Genomic DNA, 19,192 nt, shown 5'->3' on the forward strand with positions numbered 1-19,192 from the left:
GTGACTACTGACTACCCAATTTCCTTCCTTGTAACGAAAAATCCAATAATTTGACTAACCCAATAAACATATATCTTCTTGAATCATCAAGTAATTATATATATATGTGACATGAGGAAAAATGTATTTATTCATGAACCAAAAAATGTAGTATGTTTTTATTTATAAAACAATAATAAAATGGAAGCTTTATGATGGGTCGATTCCTTGTCCCAAGAGGATCTATGGAGGTTGTGTAATAAATAATAGAAAAAGTAGAATTTGAATTAAAATGATGAAGAATTGAAATAAATAAGGTAGCTGTGTCGGACGCGAGGTTGGTGAAAGTGGCCAAAAAAACAAAAAGACTTGGACGCCAATTTGTTTTGTAGACGACGTTCGTTAACGGATTTGTGTCCATTATTCATAAATGTTTATTCTTTACTATTTTGTTTTAATTTTCGTATATTTTTGGTTTTATTCTTTTATTATTTTTTTTGTTTCTGGTTGAGTCTTGGTTTTGTTTATAGATTGGAACAGCCGACACAAACCTTTCAATGAGAATCAATGTGTTACACCAGATTATCTTCACTTATTTTGTTTAATAAGTGGATTTTTTTTTCTTTCTTTATTGTACAATTGGCAAAATAACGAATGGTGTGTGTAATATGGGAGTAAATCCAAATATATGAAAGGTTCAAATATTTTTTAACTTTCTAGAATTGTAGGTTTAATGAATGTGGATTTCTAAATTCTAAAGCGAATTATGATGAGTTTTATACTATTCAATTACTATGATGTAATATAATTTGAAGAAGGTAATGAATCCACGATGAGTGATGATATTGCTGAATGAGGAAAATGACGAGTAAGAAATCAACAGCTTTGGTTTGGACGAAAGCTCTCTCCCTCATTTAGTACACCTACATTATGACAGCTAATAATAATCAATATATCCTTAGTTAAGAATTATAAAAATAATCGCAATTTGGGGAAAAAGATAAATAGTCGAACTGACTATTGACATCAAAGTAAGAGTTCATACTTTATAGTTATAGTAGTATATGGTTGGATATTCACCGATGAATAGTAATGAATCCCATAGTTAACAGATGAAAACACAATTTCAAAACATACATAAAACAACGTAGCACATAATTAATTTTGCAGTGCATGAGATTTCATAGTCAGAAAATAATAATATTAAACCTCATGAATAATGGACACAAACTAAAGTGGAGTTTCTATGTTGGTAGTGGAACTAATTGCGAATTGCCTTTCTAAATAAATCCCATTAGGCCATACCGCCATACAGAGCCGGCCCAAGCCACAAGCTAATGAAGCTTGTGATTGTGGCCCTGAAAATAATAAGTAATATTTCGGCCTTTCTTGATAAGAATCTCTTGTAGCTCTACTGGTTAAGTGTTAGGGGGAGTAGAGAATGGTAATGGGTTCGACTCCCACATTTACAAAAATACATAAATTTCTTTTTTCATTTGTATGAGTTAGGCCTTTTTTTTTTGTTTAAGCTTGTAGCCCTTAAAATGTCAGAGCCGGCTCTGCCGCCATAGTAATATGGTCTAGCGAAACTTCTGGTCCAACTAGCGAGTTTAAAGTCCACATAAGTTAAACCTCTTTATAGCCTAGAGGCTTAACAAAACGGGATGATGTTCAATCAAACGGCACGGAGTGCAAAACCTTAAAAGAGAAAATTGCTTCTCAGTATCATCAACTGAGTTTGAAACAGGTCTACTCAGCAGAGATCCAAATTCGTGCCCATTCTCGTCTCTATTTTGATTTCAAAGCTTTGATTTTTCGAGGAATTTGCGAAGATCTAGACTGTTAAAAACCCTGGGATGTGAGTTAAGCGGAGAAGAAGAAAAAAAACAATGGCGAAAGCGTCGACGAGCGTTTGGGTCACAATGCAAAGGAAGAGATGGGCAATGTTGGTTTTACTGTTTGTATCTGTATCAACGGTTGGTGTGGTCCTCGTGAGATCTAGCTTCGAATCCTGTAGCTTAAGCGGCCAATTCATGAAGGAGAAGAGTGAAGTTAGCAGCGCCACGAAGTTTCAATCGAATCCTCTAGGTTTCATGAAATCGAAGCTTGTTTTGTTAGTTTCTCATGAGTTATCACTCTCAGGTGCTGATTTGATTCTCCTTTTTTGATCTGGGTTCTCGAAAAATTTCAACTTTTTTTCTGAAGGGATGATTGGTTTTGTTTGTGTGACAAAAGGTGGACCTTTGCTGTTGATGGAATTGGCGTTTTTGTTAAGAGGAGTTGGTGCTGATGTTGTTTGGATCACTAATCAGAAACCACTTGAAGCAGATGAAGTTATCTACAGTCTTGAACACAAGATGTTGGATCGAGGAGTTCAGGTTCTCTTAGTTTCTACCATTGGACTGCTTAATTTATTTTAAAGATGTTGTCTTGAGCTTCTTCTCATGAAATTTGCAACTTTAGTGAAGAGGAGTATCATTTACTATTGATTGACCAAGTTCTTTGGGGAGGTTTTTGGTCTTGACGTAAACTCTCTTGACTCCAGGTGATCTCTGCAAAGGGTCAGAAAGCCATAGATACAGCTCTGAAGGCTGATTTGATTGTTTTAAATACTGCTGTAGCTGGGAAATGGCTGGATGCTGTTCTCAAGGAACATGTTGTAAAAGTTCTACCTAAGATCCTTTGGTGGATTCATGAGATGAGAGGACACTATTTCAATCCAGATTTGGTCAAACACCTCCCTTTTGTTGCAGGGGCCATGATTGATTCTCACGCAACTGCTGAATACTGGAAAAACAGAACTCAGGCTCGCCTAGGGTCCGTTTCGTCCTATACAGAAAACTCAGTTGGATTCACTTATATTTTGCTTCTTGTAGCTTAACACTGTTCTATGGCTGTTGGAATACAGGATTAAAATGCCAAAAACTTATGTCGTGCACCTAGGAAATAGCAAGGAATTGATGGAAGTAGCTGAAGATAGTGTTGCCAAAAGAGTTCTCCGTGAGCACGTCCGAGAATCTCTTGGAGTACGGAATGAAGACTTACTCTTTGGCATTATTAATAGTATGCTATTATCTTAAGTCTTTCTTCTTCTCAGTTTCCTGAGGAGCATCATCTATTAACAAGGAGTAAGACTTCACGCGTCACCAAAAAATTTACTTGAGTTTGTTATTATTTTCAGGTGTATCACGAGGAAAAGGCCAGGACCTGTTTCTCCGAGCCTTCCACGAAAGTCTTCAGACAATCAAAGAGAAGAAACTTCAGGTACCAACAATGCATGCAGTAGTAGTAGGAAGCGACATGAGCCGACAGACAAAGTTCGAAACTGAGCTACGCAACTTTGTCCAAGAAAAGAAACTTGAGAGCTTTGTCCACTTTGTCAACAAAACTCTAACCGTAGCTCCGTATATAGCAGCCATAGACGTTCTTGTCCAGAATTCTCAAGCTAGAGGAGAATGCTTTGGGAGAATAACAATCGAAGCCATGGCCTTTAAGCTACCTGTACTTGGTACTGCAGCCGGAGGTACAATGGAGATTGTAGTGAACGAGACGACCGGTCTGTTACATAATGCAGGGAAAGAAGGCGTGATACCTCTTGCCAAGAACATAGTGAAATTGGCGATGCAAGTTGAGTTAAGGTTAACAATGGGTAAAAATGGGTATGAGAGAGTAAAAGAGATGTTCTTGGAACATCATATGTCACATCGAATAGCTTCAGTGCTTAGGGAAGTCTTGCAACACGCAAAGGCTCATGCTTCACGATGAGATGAGATCAGTAAACTACAATGTTTCTTGATCTCTCTCTTATTTTTTCTGTTCATAGAAATATACAATTCTACCGCATTGTTTTTTCTTTTCTTTTGTGTATACGAGTTGAGATTAGTTTTGCTGCTGAAATTAAACTACAATGTTTTTTGATATCACGAATACGAGTTGAGATTAGCTTTGCTGCTGAATTAGTCAAGTGTACATCTCCAGGGTATTAACTGATAAAACCAAAACGTACGGGGTCAAAAGTAGTATATGTATAAAATAGCGGGTTCTAATAGATATAAGTTACGAATGTTTCAGTTGTGAAAAGATCAAACGGGAAGTATATATAACAGATTCTTTATTGTTTGTTTTTTTTTTTTTTGTCAAAATTCTTTATTGTTTGTTGAGCAGAGAACAAGAAAAACACAAAAAAAAATCTCAGAATCGTTTCGTATCCTTTTGGTGGTCCTTTTGATTAGCACTTCAAGGCTTTGTTGTAGGTTCGCTTCCATGGAAGACAGAGAAGAAGAGTCAGAGAGGAGGAGATCCAGGGCCATTACTCTGTATGTGTTGAAGCTCCGCATGCGCAAGTTACACCAAAGTTCACTCGATCTTGGTTCCTTCTAAACCCTAATTTTCCAGCTAGATTTTTAGCCAAACATGTCTGATCTTTAGGGTTTTATGATATGCATGACACTTGTTTTCTGGATTCAGCGATGATGCTACTGAAACAGTCCAAGAACGAGTTTGAAGAAACTGAACACATTCTCAGATATCTTACGACTACTCGTGCGGAAAGAGTTGGAGAAGTTGTGAAACCTCTAGAAAAAGAACGATGTAAATCTCTCTCTCTCTCTCACTTTTTCTTGATTTTTTTCTTTTTTTTCTTTTTTTTTCCAAATCATTCACTTTCACAAATTCAATCTTCAGTTCTTGTGAAAGGAGACGATGGAGGTCGTTACGTTGTGAACTGCTGCAGCGATGAGGATCAGTCAAAGCTAGTTTGTGGAACCAGAGTTACTCATGAGAAAAAGACATTGACGATAATGAGAATTCTCCCTCCTATGGTTAATCCATTGGTCTATAATATGGTGCATCGAGACCGTGGAGATGCTGTTAGCTACTCAGATCTTGGTGGTTTATCCAAACAAATCAGTGATCTTCGAGATTACATTGAACTTCCTCTCAAAAATCCTGGAATTTTTCAACGACTTGGTGTAAAGCTTCCCAAGGTTTGGATATGATTAGTTCTTTTGGTTTTGATTTTAAAAAAGAAGAAGAGAATTATTGGGTTGAGTTATGTTAATAGGCAGTACTTCTTTATGGACCTCCTGAAACTGGAAAGACATTGTTAGCTAGAGCCATCGCTAGCAACAACATGGATTCAACTTTTTTGACGGTTGGAGTTCATTCATATTTACAATGCTAGTTTTTTTTTTCCTTAGCTTATACCAAAGTTTAGGAAAAATTGGTTTTTTGTAGGTTGTTTCTAGCGCGCTTGTAAGCGAAGATTTGGAAGATAGTTCATTGTTAGTGAGAGATATGTTTAGATATGCTCGTGATCATCAAGTAAGTTCTCATTTTTTTTGCTTAATATAATGTTGTGATTTTTTTTTTAATTACTTACGTATGATGATCTGTGTTCATTAATTCTTCTGGTTAAAGCCTTGCATCATCTTTATGGATGGGATTGATGCTATTGGTAGACGTCGTGGATCCAGAGAAGGAGGAGTAAAAACTAGTGAATGTGACAGAGTTCTCATGAAGCTTCTTTCTCAGCTTGATGGATTGAATGAACTTGATAAGGTTGTCTTCTTCTTCTTCTTCTTGGACGACCTTTGTAGTTTTATAATCAATAGATTTATCAGTACTAGCATAAGTTCGTTTATGAATCATGGCTTTTGTTTTATTTAGGTAAAAGTAATAATGGCAACAAACAGAGCTGATGTTCTTGACCCTGCACTTCTTCGACCTGGTAGAATCGATAAGAAGATAGAGGTTCCATTGCCTAATGGAAATTCTAGAATGAGAATACTCAAGATTCATGCTTCTGCTAGAACTAAACATGGAGATATTGATTACGATAAGATCGTGAAATTATCTGAGGTTTGTCACACATACATTTATACATGACTTGTGTTTGTGTAAAGCAAAAGTGCAAAACAAAACAGAACTTATTTTTTTGGAAAAGTGTCTTTTGCAGGGATTCAATGGAGCAGATATGCGTAACCTATGTACTGAAGCAGGGATGTTAGCTCTACGTGCAGAGCGCGATTACGTTGTCCCGAATGATTTCATCAAGGTTAGTGTGTTTCTTCTTACTATGATCTTTGATCACTTGTTGCAATCTTTCCCCCTTTATAGCATAACTAAAACACTTTTTTTTTGTCAGGCTGTAACAAAACTAGGCGAAGCGAAGAAACTTGAATCCAGTGCACAGTACTATTGCTGATTTTGGGGAAGAATAAAGATAGAGAAACAAACAAATTTATCAAAAAAGAAGCACAGATCGAATTAGACTGAGAATCTTTGTTCTGTTTTTCTATGGTTTCAGTCAGTTCGAATCATCATTAGCTTCTCTTTGCATGGATTCATCGGAGGAATCTCCAAATTCCTCTCTATACGTCTCTTCTATCATCGGTTTCCAGAGTCTAACTCGAGCATTTATAAACCAGTTCGATACCTTTGATCATCATCAACAACAACAAAAAAAATGACCTCATTCAGAATCAGGATGATACCAAAAATTTAAAAGCAAGATCTTGATGTTGTAAGTATCATCAACATACATCCTGATTCTGAATGAGATGGCTCATCAACAACAAGGAGTGTACTTGGTTCTTGGAAAGCCCTGTTTGAGACGCCAACACCAGCTTCTCTGCTTCATCCGGATAACTGTTTACATTACAACAATCAAAAAATTATTTCTCCAACATTTATTTCGATCCACTGTTAGTTACGTAAACAACAAGAAAACTGACGGATGCAAGAAATGTTGAAAGAGCCAAGCTCGGAGAATAGCAACGGAACTCTCAGGCAAGCCTCTAATGGGTTTCCAAGCATGTCTTTGTGGTCCTTGAACCAAACCAAGACGCTGAAGTGATGATGAAGTGTTCTCATCGAACAAGCTGAGCTGTGATAAGCCAGAGCTTATGATTTTGGGAACATCTTGATGTTGAGAGATGATGAATCTCCGACGAACAGACTTGAGCTGAGAGATTATTGCTTCTTCAAGACCACCAAAATGTCAAGTTGAGATTAGCTTTGCTGCTGAATTAGTAAAGTGTACATATCTAAGGATTAAACTGATGAAAACCAAAACGTATGGGGGGGCAAAACTAGAATATGCGTAAAATAGCGGGGTTTTACAGGTATAAGTTACGAATGTTTCAGTTGTGAAAAAAATCAAACGGGAAGTATAAAACAGAACAGATTCTTCATTGGTTTAGCAGAGAGAAAGAAAACAAAAGCATATAAATTCTCAGAATCGTTCGCGTATTCAACATTGCTTAGTACTTCAAAGCTTTGTAGGTTCGCTTCCATGGAAGACAGAGAAGAAGAGTTAGAGAGGAGATGCGACGCCATTAAAACGTACAAGTCGAAGGTCGAACTTCGCAAGTTACGCCAAATACTACTCTATCTTGGTCCAGATTCCTTCTAAACCCTAAATTTTCAGCTAATTCTTTTGCCATACACATGTCTAAGCTTTAGGGTTTTACAATATTCATGAGATGACACATTGCTTTCTTCATTTAGAGATGGCGACATTGGAAGATCGCAAGAAAAGGTTTCAAGAAACTGAACACGATCTCAAATACCTTACCACTACTCGTGCGGAAAGAGTTGGAAAAATTGTGAAATCTCTAGACAAAGAACGATGTAAACCACTCTCTCTCTCTCTCTCTCACTTTTTCTTGATTTTGTTTTTTCTTCTTCCCCAAGTCATTCACTTTCACAAATTCAATCTTCAGTTCTTGTGAAAGGAGACGGTGGAGGTCGTTACATTGTGAAGTGCTGTAACAAAGTGGATCAGTCAAAGCTAGTTTCTGGAACCAGAGTTACTCATCAGAAAGAATCATTGACGATTATGAGAATTCTCCCTCCTATGGTTAACCCATTGGTTTATAATATGGTGCATCGAGACCGTGGAGATGTTAGCTACTCAGATCTTGGTGGTTTATCCAAACAAATCAGAGATCTTAGAGATTACGTTGAACTTCCTCTCACAAATCCTGAACTCTTTCAACGAGTTGGTGTAAAGCTTCCCAAGGTTTGGATTGATTTTGTTGTTTTGATTTCGATTCCGCAAAAAAAAAAAAAAAAAAAAAAAGATTTACTGTGTTGAGTTATGTTAATAGGGAGTACTTCTATATGGACCTCCTGGAACTGGAAAGACATTGTTAGCTAAAGCCATAGCTAGCAACATGGATTCAACTTTTCTGACGGTAAGATCGAGTTCATATACAATGCTAGTTTTTTTTCCTTAGCTTATACCAACATTTAGGATAGTTTGGTTTCCTTGTAGGTTGTTTCTAGCGCGCTTGTAAGCAAATATTCGGGAGATAGTTCATTGTTAGTAAGAGAGATGTTTAGATATGCTCGTGATCATCAAGTAAGTTCTCATTTTTTTGCTTTATACTAGTTGTGAAATTTTTTGTTATACTTACGTATGATATAAGCTGTGTTCTTTTCTTCTGGTTAAAAGCCTTGTATCATCTTTATGGATGAGATTGATGCTATTGGTAGACGTCGTGGCTCCAGAGAAGGAGGAGCAAAAACTAGTGTTCTCATTGAGCTTCTTTCTCAACTTGATGGATTTGATGAACTTGATAAAGTGTGTGTCTCTGTCTCTTCTTTTTTCTTGCATCTTTGTAGTTTTAAAATGCATGCGCAGCAAAAAAATCATGTATGAATTAATCATGGCTTTTGTTAGGTGAAAGTAATAATGGCAACAAACAGAGCTGATGTTCTTGACCCTGCACTTCTTCGACCTGGTAGAATCGATAAGAAGATAGAGGTTCCTTTGCCTAATGGAGATTCTAGAATGAGAATACTCAAGATTCATGCTTCTGCTATAACTAAACGTGGAGAAATTGATTACGATAAGATTGTGAAATTATCTGAGGTTTGTCACACTTACATTCATGACTTGTGTTTGTGTAAAGCAAAAGTGCAAAACAGAACATAACCTATTTTTTTGGTAAATTTTCTTTTGTAGGGATTCAATGCCAATGGAGCAGATATGCGTAACATATGTACTGAAGCAGGGATGTTAGCTCTACGTGCAGAGCGCGATTACGTTGTCCCGAATGATTTCATCAAGGTTACTAAGCTTCTGCTTATTGTGATCTTTGATAATGTGTTGCAATCTTTCCCATCTTATGATCATAACTAAAACACTTTTTTTTGTCAGGCTGTAACAAAACTAGGCGAAGCAAAGAAACTTGAATCCAGGCACATTACTGTTGCTGATTTTGGGGAAGAATAAAAAGATAGAAAAACATACAGAAGAAAGAGATAAAAATGACTGAAGAATTCATCAAAGAAAGAAGCACAGATCGAATTAGACTGAGAACCTTTGTTCTGTTTTTCTATGGTTTCAGTCAGTTTGAATCATCATTAGCTTCTCTTTGCATGGATTCATCTGAGGAATCTCCAAATTCCTCTCTATACATCTCTTCTATCATCGGTTTCCAGAGTCGTACTCGAGCATTTATAAACCAGTTCGATACCTTTGATCATCATCAACAACAACAAAAATGACCTCGATCAGAATCAGGATGATACCAAAAAAAATTAAAAGGAAGATCAGATCCAGAGGAGTGTACTTGGTTCTTGGAAAGCCCTGTTTGAGACGCCAACACCAGCTTCTCTGCTTCATTCGGATAACTGTTAACATTACAACAATTAAATATTACTTCTCCAACATTTACTTCGACCCACTATTAGTAACTTAAGCAACAAGAAAACTTACGGATGCAAGAAATGTTGAAAGAGCCAAGCTCGGAGAATAGCAACGGAAGTCTCAGGCAAGCCTCTGATGGGTTTCCAAGCATGTCTTTGTGGTCCTTGAACCAAACCAAGACGCCGAAGTGATGATGAAGTGTTCCCATCGAACAAGCTGAGCTGTGATAAGCCAGAGCTGATGATCTTGGGAACATCTTGATGAGAATTGATGAATCTCCGACGAACAGAGTTGAGCTGAGAGATTATTGCTTCTTCTAGACTACCGAAATGTCGAGTCATGGCTTGAAGAGCTAAACCGGTGTATACTTTGGATGATCCTTCTCCTGCTATTTCCTCAAATGCTGCAATCACTTGCTCCAATTGATTGCAGTACATGTCAAATCTTTCTTCTACCTGTCCATAAACCGGAGTTAACCAAAATAATGTTACAACAAAAACAGAGGAAATAATTATGGGACATTTAGGAAACCAATCTTAAAACATCTTAATTCAAAAAAATAATAATACTAACTATATGCATCTTAAAGAAACATACCATTTTTGGTTTAGATTTTTTGATCAAAATTTAAGGGTTTATGCTTTAGGTTTTAGAATTTTTGGGTTTAAGGTTTAGTCTTCAAACCTTAGATTTACTTATTAGACTGTAAGTTCTGGAGTTCATGGTTTAAGAGTATACACTGCTTTGTTAAATTAAACATATATAAACCAATTTAGACTATTTTCAAAGTTGTTTGGAAGATTAGAGTGACTGACCTGTTGCAATAAACTGAGAAGCTTGGTGATTTTGATATGAATCTCATGATTCTCAGGCAAAGACATGAAACCTGAACTGCAAAGTTCGGATTTGATTTCTGAAGACAACTTAAAACCGGATCTTTTCCTTCCTGGAAACAGCTGTTGGATTAGTATGTCGTTGCAAAGCTCAACATCTCTACCACCTATATCGATTACTTCTTCTACAAGGCACTGCACTGCCTTGGCATATCTTGAATCCAACAAAGTACCACGCAGAGATGAACACTCATGTCTCACCCTCACCCTAAACTCCTCCATCTTCTTTCAACTTGGAGATGTTCTGTTTACTCTTTTTGCTCCACATACATAAAATAAGTAACCAAGAAGCAATCAATATATATATTATTCATAATTTCATAATATATTTTATATTAAAAATTGGAAGTTGACTTGTAGCGAAGCTAGCTTTTGAAACCCATAAATACTAGGCCAATGCTAGTTACCAGTATAAACCAGAATGCCTCTAAAAATTCAACGAATAGCATTATATTTTGTTTTCTTCATTTTTTGATAATTGAGTAACATGATATATTCGGTGGACTTATTGCTTTTATAAATTATCAAATTTGAAATATGAAGAAATTGTTTGTTGAAATCTGTGGAGTTCACTGAGGTAGACCATTATTCGATTAGACCCCTCGTAAACTATATTTTTGTGGCAACCCATAAAAACTCTTTGACGTTAAAAAAACACTATTAGAGGTAATCCATGGTCAAAGCCAAGTTTAGAAACAATTATTGTGTTAAAGAAAAGCACTGAAGATTTTGAAATCACGAAGCACCTAGAGAGAGTAAGAAGTGCCAATGCTGCATCCTGCAGCAAAAGCACTATGCATAGTTACCTACACCTCCACCTACTAATAGCACTTAGTATTTAAAATAATGGCAAATAAATAAAAACAATTAAGGTAACACACCTGTCCAAAAGAATTTGGTTTTGTATATCCTTGTCAAAAAAAAGAAGAAGAAAAGGGATATATATGGTCCCTCTCCTCTGAGCACCAAACAAACAACAGACTTTTGCATAAATGCTTCTTCTTATCTTGTTTCAGCATCCACAATCCCTTTTTGAGCTTCTAACTTTGTTGGGAAGTTCAAAACCCAAAAAAGAGGAAAAGACACACATATGCAAACAACAAGTATTAACTTCTCTTTAACTTTTCTTTTTAATTTTGTAAGAATTATATTTCAAAATGTTGAAGGAAGTATAATATAATTAACATGCAAATTCTATCTACTATTTGCTTTTTTTTATTATTATTATTAATTAAGTTATATTATATTTCTACAATCCAGATTGTATACATAATAATCAAAATGGGTAAACTATATACTGTTGTAGAGAAAACTTGAGAGTTGTTTGTGGAGTCAATGATGATTATCATTAGGGCTTAGGGAACTAACTCTGATTTCACATTTCCACAATTTTTTTCTACCAAAGTAAATACAAACTCCACAATTCTTCAAATTTTAAGAATGGAATTAAAAGTTGACAACAAAATATTGGAGTTAGTTCAAAATCTTCATGAGATTGAGAGTTTTACCGTATTAATGGCGATGCAAAAAAAAAAGGGAGAAGCTGGTTCATGATTGCTATTATTTATTGGAAGTCCAGAGATTTTGTCTGCGTCTGAATCTAAACTCAGAACAATAAAGGCAAAGGAGCATGAAAAACTTTAAAGAGTAGTATGTGTATTTCGTTGATAGTAGCTGCGAATTAGGACAACTCGTAGATGTTGAAAAGACGCTGCAAAGATCTCGAAGACATTGCTTTGGCTTTTCTTAGTTTCACATCTACTTGCTACTTTGCGAGTTGCTACAACACATCCAATGGCCTTCGAGTCTTCGACTTTTGACCTATTCATAGCTTCCATTATATTACAAACTGCTATCATTAATTTATTTTGGTTAACATAAGAGTTTGCATACATTTGAAGGTTAAAAGACGTAAGCTAATAAAATCATATTTTAGCGCGCTTGTATTATTGATGTTAAAAATATCGTTAGTAGACGGTAGCAGGACGACATGCGAGGTGGAAAAATTATATGAAATTTATTTGGAAACTAGTTGTGTTGATATTTTTGGCATTTAAAAGAAAAATGTAAATGTCATGAACGTTTAATAAAAATATACAATTAACAGTATGGTTGATTTGGTGTTGATTTCATTATTATCACTTTGGTTTCGTTTTGTATTTGGTCTCGAATAAATCAAGAAATAAGCTATTTTTGCAGTTGAGCTATTTTTTATTAAATTAAATTGTATAAAAGAAAATGAAAAAAATTGGAAACTTTTTTTTTGACAAAACGGAATTTAAATCGATTTTTACAACTGATTATACACTATTCTCATCGGTATATTAATGCACAATTTGAAAGTAGTATTAAAAAATTGTTTAAATAATAATATTGTGATTAAAATTTGTTATCAGTGAAAAATATAATAAAAATGGGTGATAATGGAAACGCACGCAGAACGTGGAATTAATGTTACGATTGTACCGCTTGGACCGTTTCATAACGCAGCAGCAAAAATCCAGGGGATCCTGGCTTTGTTTGTGCTGCATATCACTGACACAGATACACCAAAGTACGAAACGGTCGTGGATCTAAAAAACCGCAGGATACTACACGTGTCATCATCTCCACCGTCTCAAAAAAAAAAATCTGATCATTAAGATCTCTTCTTCAATCAGACAGAATAAGACCCCACAAATCTGAACCCTCCGATCTACTACGATCCTTCCTTCGTCGCTTCTTCTTCTTCTTCTTCTTCTTCTTCTTCTTCTCCAAGGGGGATCTCTCTTTTGTCTCTGTCTCCATCTCTTAGAAGGCAGTATGACTAGTTCCGGTGCTCCTTCTCGCAAGGTTCTGTCTCTCTCTCTCTCTCAGTTGCTCTGTTTATATGACTTTGGTTTTGGAATTAGGGTTTTTGACTTTCTGTTTTGGGAAACTTTGTGTGTGTAGGCTCTGAGCAAGATCGCGACTAATAGACTTCAGAAAGAGCTTGTTGAATGGCAGATGAATCCACCCACTGGCTTCAAACACAAGGTCACTGATAATCTCCAGAGGTAATTTTGGGTACTTACTTCTAGGTTATATACTTTATTCGTGTTGTGTGAATCATACGATTTTAGCAACTTTGTTGATGTGAAAAATTCATGGGTTCTTGCAGATGGATAATTGAAGTTATTGGTGCTCCAGGTACTCTGTACGCCAACGATACCTATCAGCTTCAAGTTGATTTTCCTGAACACTATCCAATGGAATCACCACAAGTGAGTGTATATCTCTCCTCTGTTTCTATGTTAGTGTAACCAGTGTAATGAAGATCTCTTGACTAAGTTTTGAAATTGTAAGCACAACTGCATTTACTTACTTCATTTGATTTCACATTAGTGCTTGATGATGATCGATTTTGGAATCTCTGATATCTGGTCACTGCTTTCTTATGAAATGTCTTGAGCTCTTTCGAGTTGACTTGAGTATTAACTTCTTTATTTATAATGTTCATTCATTTGTGCAGGTGATTTTTCTTCATCCAGCACCTATGCATCCTCACATTTACAGCAACGGGCATATTTGTTTAGGTATGTCAGTATATATCCTCTGTTTTATGATACTCTCTTTGGCTGTTTTGGTTATTTTCTCGCCTGTGTTGGTAGATTTCTAAATCAGAAATTCTAATGGCTCTACTTGGCTTGATGGGAGATGTCAATGATGATTATTAGTTATTTAGCTTCCATAAATTTGATCCTTGTCATATGCAATTAGGCATCTCTACTCTCTTATGTTGGTAGTAACAAGACATATTTGGATATTAGGCTATCCTAGTGATAAACATAGAAGAGCTATTTATGCATTATATGATCTTCTATGGAACTGATTTGGAGTCTTGTATATCTGATGCACTCGTATTCTTAAGATCAGTGTTGAGAAAAAATGTACATATTGACTGAAAACATTTGGCCTGTTTCCTGCATTTTATTGGTCAGAATACTTCAGACTCAATTCAATAGCACAATCTTAAACATAGGTTACCCTAAAGAAGCATCTAATGTTGTGTATCAATTTGCAGATATATTGTATGATTCTTGGTCTCCAGCCATGACGGTGAGTTCCATCTGCATCAGTATCCTCTCCATGCTGTCAAGCTCAACTGAAAAGGTACGCACAGCTCTTAAGCTGAACCATACTCTCTTTGTTCTTCCACAAAGCTGAACCTTCCTCTCGCTTGCTTTGTTTTTTGTTGCAGCAACGACCAACCGACAATGACCGCTATGTGAAGAACTGTAAGAACGGAAGATCTCCAAAGGAGACCCGATGGTGGTTCCACGACGATAAAGTATAAAACCTCGTTCGACCATTAAAAAATGTAAAATAATCCGAAACAGTCTCGAGGTTTGTTGTCTATTTTTAATTTAACCGGGTTTAAGCTGTCCAAGAAAGAACAACACAATAAAATTTGACTAATTTGAATCTTCTACGCTAATTTTAAAAGCCCTACTAACAAAAGCCCCAACCTAATCTCTCTGATGCTTCTCTACTAGGTCATATATATACATCAGGAAGAATATTTTCTCAACTACTACTTTCTTCTGGTTTTGGTTCTGTCACCATGAAGCCGCTGACGAAGAAGGAGACGATGGAGGAAACAAAGACAAAGATGGGTTTTGAAAGATTCTCTGACCAGTAGCAAGTATATGTCGCGGATCGAACTCAGCTTTGAGGCTTCTGAACCGATCCCACTTGTCCCCAAAATGAGCCACCCACTCTTCCTGTGTTGCGTGGTGAGGAAGGTACTGCTTTACATTGATCTTAGCTAGTTCGCAGAACTCCAAGATCCGCCTGTTCTGGTCTTTCAGATACTCTAGCTTCTGAGTCTCCTCACCGTCCGTTAAAGCTGACCTCAATAGAGCCACCAGATAGAAAACTTCCTCATCCGGCGTCACGGCTGAGCTCCTCTCGTCCCATCTGGCAAATAACAATCAAATAAAGCCACGTCAGTAACGACAATATCTATATACAATTAATAAATGATGTGTGGAGGGTTCGTTGAGATCGGTTTGGTTTAGGAGAATCCGATCGGGACCCACCCACCATGAGTTCTAGGAACTTAAAAAAAACAGACAAAACCTAATGTGGACCGTCGGATTTGGTCGTAAAAACAAAAACGAACAAAAGAGAAAGACGAGCCGACGAGGCGTTATTGTCAATCTTAGCTGGTTCGATGCACATGTGGACAACGTTTTTCGGACAATCCCATGTACCACGTGTCGAGTTTTTTTTCAGTTTTGACAAACTTTTTTATTATTGGACCACTAATCATTCCCCACAAGTGTAACTTTGCATGCATGCAATACTCGTTTCATTCTTTTTTCCTAACGACAGAGTTTAGAAGTAGTAATCAACGGTTATGCTAAGACTTACTTGTCTTTGTTCATGGGGTAGATAAGGATAGGGCCACTTGTTTTATTCCCCAAAATGCCCTTGAAAACGCCTTTGTCGAAGTCAGAGATTCTTGATTTTGGTACGAAGAGGTTGAGCCATGGGTGTGGAACCTCCCACAAATTCTTGGACCGGAGCTTCAACTCCGCCTTGTGTACCCGGTCCAGAAAATCCACATACTGCAAATCTGTCGTAAATACTGATGTCGGTATGAAATTCAATTTCTTCATCAGAATCTCTACTTCCTGTAAGAAAGAGAAAAAGAAAAAAGAAAATCCACGTTTATATAATATACTTAATCCGGAATAGGAAAATAAAGTTTACGGGGAAAATTAAGAAAAGCTGTTTTGCTATTAAAGCCTACCAAAACAAAAGATAAGTGAAGATTCCAGTAGAGTTGGTCTTTAAAAAAAGTTAACTTAGAGAAAGAGGAATCATTATTTGGTGAGTGGTCCATGACCTTGTCCACTACTTAATTAGTAACCATGATTAATTCGCTAGTGATAAACTAAAACATCAGAAGAAGAAGAAGAATATTTTAATGTGTATTATTAAGTTCAGGTGGAAAAGCTAGATCTCTGTAGATCCTCGCTGGCTTCTTCTTCATGTCCTCTTCCAAATTTAAATTATAATAAAGTGTAAACACAACAAAAATACTATGGACACTACTTTTGATCATATAAACTAAATTAACTTTCATAATGATTTCCCAATAATCGCATAGCGTTAAATCCTTCCAGATAGTCATCAAATATAAAAAAGAAAATATCTCTTTATCAAAGTGAATAATGAAAGTGACCTGATCGACGGTTTCGGAGTCGGAGTCGTGGTAGTTCTTGGTGATCTCTAGGCAATACAAAACGGATCCGTTCGAACTAACGGACGAGATCTTGACGGGGTTACGTGGAGAGAAGAAAGAGGATCTCCAATTGTTCACGAGACCTTCGTCCACAATCACAAAACCTTCCACGTAATCAAACTTTAATTGACCATGCATCGATATTAAGTACTCTTGGTCCTCTGTAAACACCTCAAAGCTCGAATACAATACCCTTATCCATCTTACCTGTCATCATAATATATTTTAGGGTTTTAGTATCTTAAAATAATTTTTAGAAAACATATTGGCATCAACAGTAAAAAGGTAAAATATTAAAAGACCCGCCCGGGATTTTTGATTTCTATCATAAAGAAATTTACCCTTTGGGGAGCAGGTTCGAGAGAGATTCGTGCTCGTGTAATGATCCCAAGTTGACCTAACCCACCAAGAACTCCATGGAATAGCTTTGTGTTCTCTTCTTCTGAGCATCTCATCACCTCTCCTTTCCCTATTTTTCATTTCAACTTTTTGTTATTTAAACTTCAAATAAAATCATTTTATTATTTGAATTTGAATGTTTTAACACTAACCAGTTACAACGTCCATCTCAAGGACGTTACTAATCTGTGGACCATGGTGAAAAGCTTGACCACTGATTCCTGCATTGGAGAGTGTACCTCCTACGGTGAGGTATAAGTAATCAGTCCAAGATTTTGGTGCTAACCCATATTCAACCGTTTTCCTCAACACATCGACCCATAACTCTCCACCCCAAACGTCCACATACATTTCATCCGGTCGGATGAGTGGCTCCGGCGTCCCGGTTACGCCGTGATTCATCTCAACCACCACACCGTTCCTCCCCGCTACTGCTTGCCCGTTTATAGAATGGCCGTGACCTCGAGCTGAGACCGGAAACGCGGTGGCTGAACCGTAAGCTGTTCTGACGAGTCGTGCCACGTCTTCGGCCGAGGATGGATGAAGCACGGCTAATGGCTCTTCGGGCGACTTTAGCATACCGAAGTCCGACGAAACAGAGGCTAACTCGGTAGGGTGGACGCTGAAATATCCGTCGACATCGATGGCTCCGATGCGGAGGAGCTCACTCGGACCAACGGCTATGATCAGTTGAGATATAGCGACCGTCATGAGGAGAAAGATTGACGTCATTTCACGACTTATCAAAGAATAGTCAAGAAACAAGAATCAAGATCGAGGAAGAAGAATATATAGAAGAAAAGAAGATATTCTAATAATGTTTTTTTTTGGTTCAGATAATGAAAATTTTTATGGGGAAATGAAAAAACATAAATAGGGAGATCCTTGGGGGTTCGTGAGAGCTAACGTAAGCCCAGATTACGTTTTGAAGATTTTCTGAGCAACATGCACAGATTCTCTCTCTTTTATTTTTTTCGGTTTGAGTGAAACTTTAATATATTATTATTATAAAGAATATATAACGAGTGTTTTTAATATAATTTTCGTACAAAGCTAACGAGTTTATGCTGTTTATATGTGTGTGTCGAGAATACGAAGACAAGAGTTCTCTTATTTATAGGACAAAGAGTTGTACCAGAAAAGATCACGTCATATTCTTATTAACAAGTTCACCTTTACACAAAAATCAACAAAAGCACCGTGTGATATCTACGTGTCACTCACTGTTTATATTATTAACCTTTCTCTTTTTTTTTTCCGTCAGTTTTGATCGTTAGCTATACTGTATATGTACACACGTATGTATAATTTTGTTTGAGCAAGACATCGTAGACCGACTACGTAAAGGATTTGACTAATTTAAAAGTTGGCAGTGTCAAGATGCAAAAAACCCAACCAATTTGATAACATGGTTATGAAAAAACGTGTTATATCAGTGTTCAACCTAAATACAACTGATTTGACAATTGACTTATGAAAATTTAGTTGTCTACCTCTACCTCTAGAGTAATGAAGAACAAGCACTAGACAATTCAACAATACATTTCGATTGGTCCCAAACGTTTTATGATAGTTAGTGTGAAATTGTGAATCTTTGATAGTTCTCATCTCTTAACATTAGCAAAAAAATGTAACTATATAACTGAAATTAACGAGAAAAAAAAAAAAAAAAAAAAAAGAAGAAGAGGATGGGATAGAGGTCATGGCATGGGGGAGACTGGCCGAGAGATATGGGGGAGAGGCGAAACATAAGAACGCCACGTGGGATATTCACGTGGGAGAGGATGAGGTCACACGTGTGTAGTGAAAACAGTGGGGTCCATGGTTTGGATACGGAGAATCATAGTGGGCCCTGTTCTCTCCTGAGATGAAGTAGTTCTCTCGTTCACGTGGTCACTGTGCCACAACCACACGGTAAATAAATGATAAGGGAAATAAATATCACAAAACCAAAATAGAAAAAGAAAAGAGTTAATTAGATTATCAAAACAC

The 19,192-nt window shown here is 36.7% G+C and overlaps 6 protein-coding genes and 1 pseudogene across 13 annotated transcripts; 4 read left to right on the plus strand and 3 right to left on the minus strand.

Annotated features, from left to right (window-relative positions):
* Positions 1–1,630: 1,630 nt before the first annotated feature.
* On the plus strand, positions 1,631–3,935 carry LOC104702289 (uncharacterized). Of its 3 annotated transcripts, XM_087457057.1 has the most exons (6): positions 1,710–2,121; positions 2,215–2,357; positions 2,525–2,638; positions 2,733–2,796; positions 2,888–3,042; positions 3,161–3,935. In XM_087457057.1, the coding sequence occupies exons 3-6, from the start codon at positions 2,608–2,610 to the stop codon at positions 3,742–3,744; spliced, it is 834 nt and encodes a 277-aa protein (XP_087313183.1). In that variant the 5' UTR covers positions 1,710–2,121; positions 2,215–2,357; positions 2,525–2,607; the 3' UTR covers positions 3,745–3,935. The 3 variants fall into 3 exon arrangements, with proteins under 3 accessions (XP_010416429.1, XP_087313182.1, XP_087313183.1); XM_010418127.3 differs by having other exon boundaries at positions 1,631–2,121; positions 2,525–2,796; XM_087457056.1 differs by having other exon boundaries at positions 1,649–2,121; positions 2,525–2,796; positions 2,888–3,005.
* On the plus strand, positions 3,392–6,406 carry LOC104702288 (26S proteasome regulatory subunit S10B homolog B-like). The gene is made up of 9 exons (XM_010418126.3): positions 3,392–4,348; positions 4,447–4,569; positions 4,663–4,964; positions 5,042–5,131; positions 5,215–5,301; positions 5,398–5,538; positions 5,647–5,838; positions 5,936–6,034; positions 6,125–6,406. Exons 1-9 carry the CDS (start codon positions 4,243–4,245, stop codon positions 6,182–6,184), a joined length of 1,200 nt encoding a protein of 399 aa, XP_010416428.1. The 5' UTR covers positions 3,392–4,242; the 3' UTR covers positions 6,185–6,406.
* Positions 6,287–6,976, minus strand: LOC104704899 (BEL1-like homeodomain protein 11 pseudogene; annotated as a pseudogene).
* Positions 6,977–7,490: 514 nt separating this feature from the next.
* LOC104702286 (26S proteasome regulatory subunit S10B homolog B-like) lies at positions 7,491–9,220 on the plus strand. The gene is made up of 8 exons (XM_019227136.2): positions 7,491–7,611; positions 7,704–8,002; positions 8,091–8,177; positions 8,258–8,344; positions 8,438–8,566; positions 8,666–8,857; positions 8,951–9,055; positions 9,146–9,220. Exons 1-8 carry the CDS (start codon positions 7,491–7,493, stop codon positions 9,218–9,220), a joined length of 1,095 nt encoding a protein of 364 aa, XP_019082681.2.
* On the minus strand, positions 9,115–10,968 carry LOC104702285 (BEL1-like homeodomain protein 11). Its single transcript, XM_010418123.2, has 4 exons — positions 10,453–10,968; positions 9,707–10,092; positions 9,561–9,621; positions 9,115–9,464 (listed from the first exon to the last, which is right to left on the minus strand). The coding sequence occupies exons 1-4, from the start codon at positions 10,750–10,752 to the stop codon at positions 9,336–9,338; spliced, it is 876 nt and encodes a 291-aa protein (XP_010416425.1). The 5' UTR covers positions 10,753–10,968; the 3' UTR covers positions 9,115–9,335.
* A 2,084-nt stretch (positions 10,969–13,052) lies between these two features.
* On the plus strand, positions 13,053–15,879 carry LOC104702291 (putative ubiquitin-conjugating enzyme E2 16). 6 transcript variants are annotated; one of them, XR_015562369.1, is made up of 7 exons: positions 13,053–13,362; positions 13,462–13,565; positions 13,670–13,772; positions 14,021–14,084; positions 14,573–14,676; positions 14,709–14,895; positions 15,045–15,879. XR_015562369.1 is itself a non-coding variant. In XM_010418132.3 (7 exons), exons 1-6 carry the CDS (start codon positions 13,333–13,335, stop codon positions 14,843–14,845), a joined length of 486 nt encoding a protein of 161 aa, XP_010416434.1. In that variant the 5' UTR covers positions 13,053–13,332; the 3' UTR covers positions 14,846–14,869; positions 15,045–15,879. The 6 variants fall into 6 exon arrangements, 3 of the variants coding, with proteins under 3 accessions (XP_010416434.1, XP_087315431.1, XP_010416433.1); XR_753968.3 differs by having other exon boundaries at positions 14,573–14,661; positions 14,750–14,895; XR_015562370.1 differs by having other exon boundaries at positions 14,709–14,869; positions 15,045–15,202.
* LOC104702290 (cytokinin dehydrogenase 5) lies at positions 14,876–18,293 on the minus strand. The gene is made up of 5 exons (XM_010418130.3): positions 17,353–18,293; positions 17,143–17,270; positions 16,742–17,008; positions 15,925–16,187; positions 14,876–15,468 (listed from the first exon to the last, which is right to left on the minus strand). Exons 1-5 carry the CDS (start codon positions 17,930–17,932, stop codon positions 15,108–15,110), a joined length of 1,599 nt encoding a protein of 532 aa, XP_010416432.2. The 5' UTR covers positions 17,933–18,293; the 3' UTR covers positions 14,876–15,107.
* Positions 18,294–19,192: the final 899 nt, after the last annotated feature.

Source organism: Camelina sativa, chromosome 7, assembly GCF_030686135.1.
Source record: "Camelina sativa cultivar CO46 ecotype springtype chromosome 7, ASM3068613v1".
Taxonomy (NCBI): domain Eukaryota; kingdom Viridiplantae; phylum Streptophyta; class Magnoliopsida; order Brassicales; family Brassicaceae; genus Camelina; species Camelina sativa.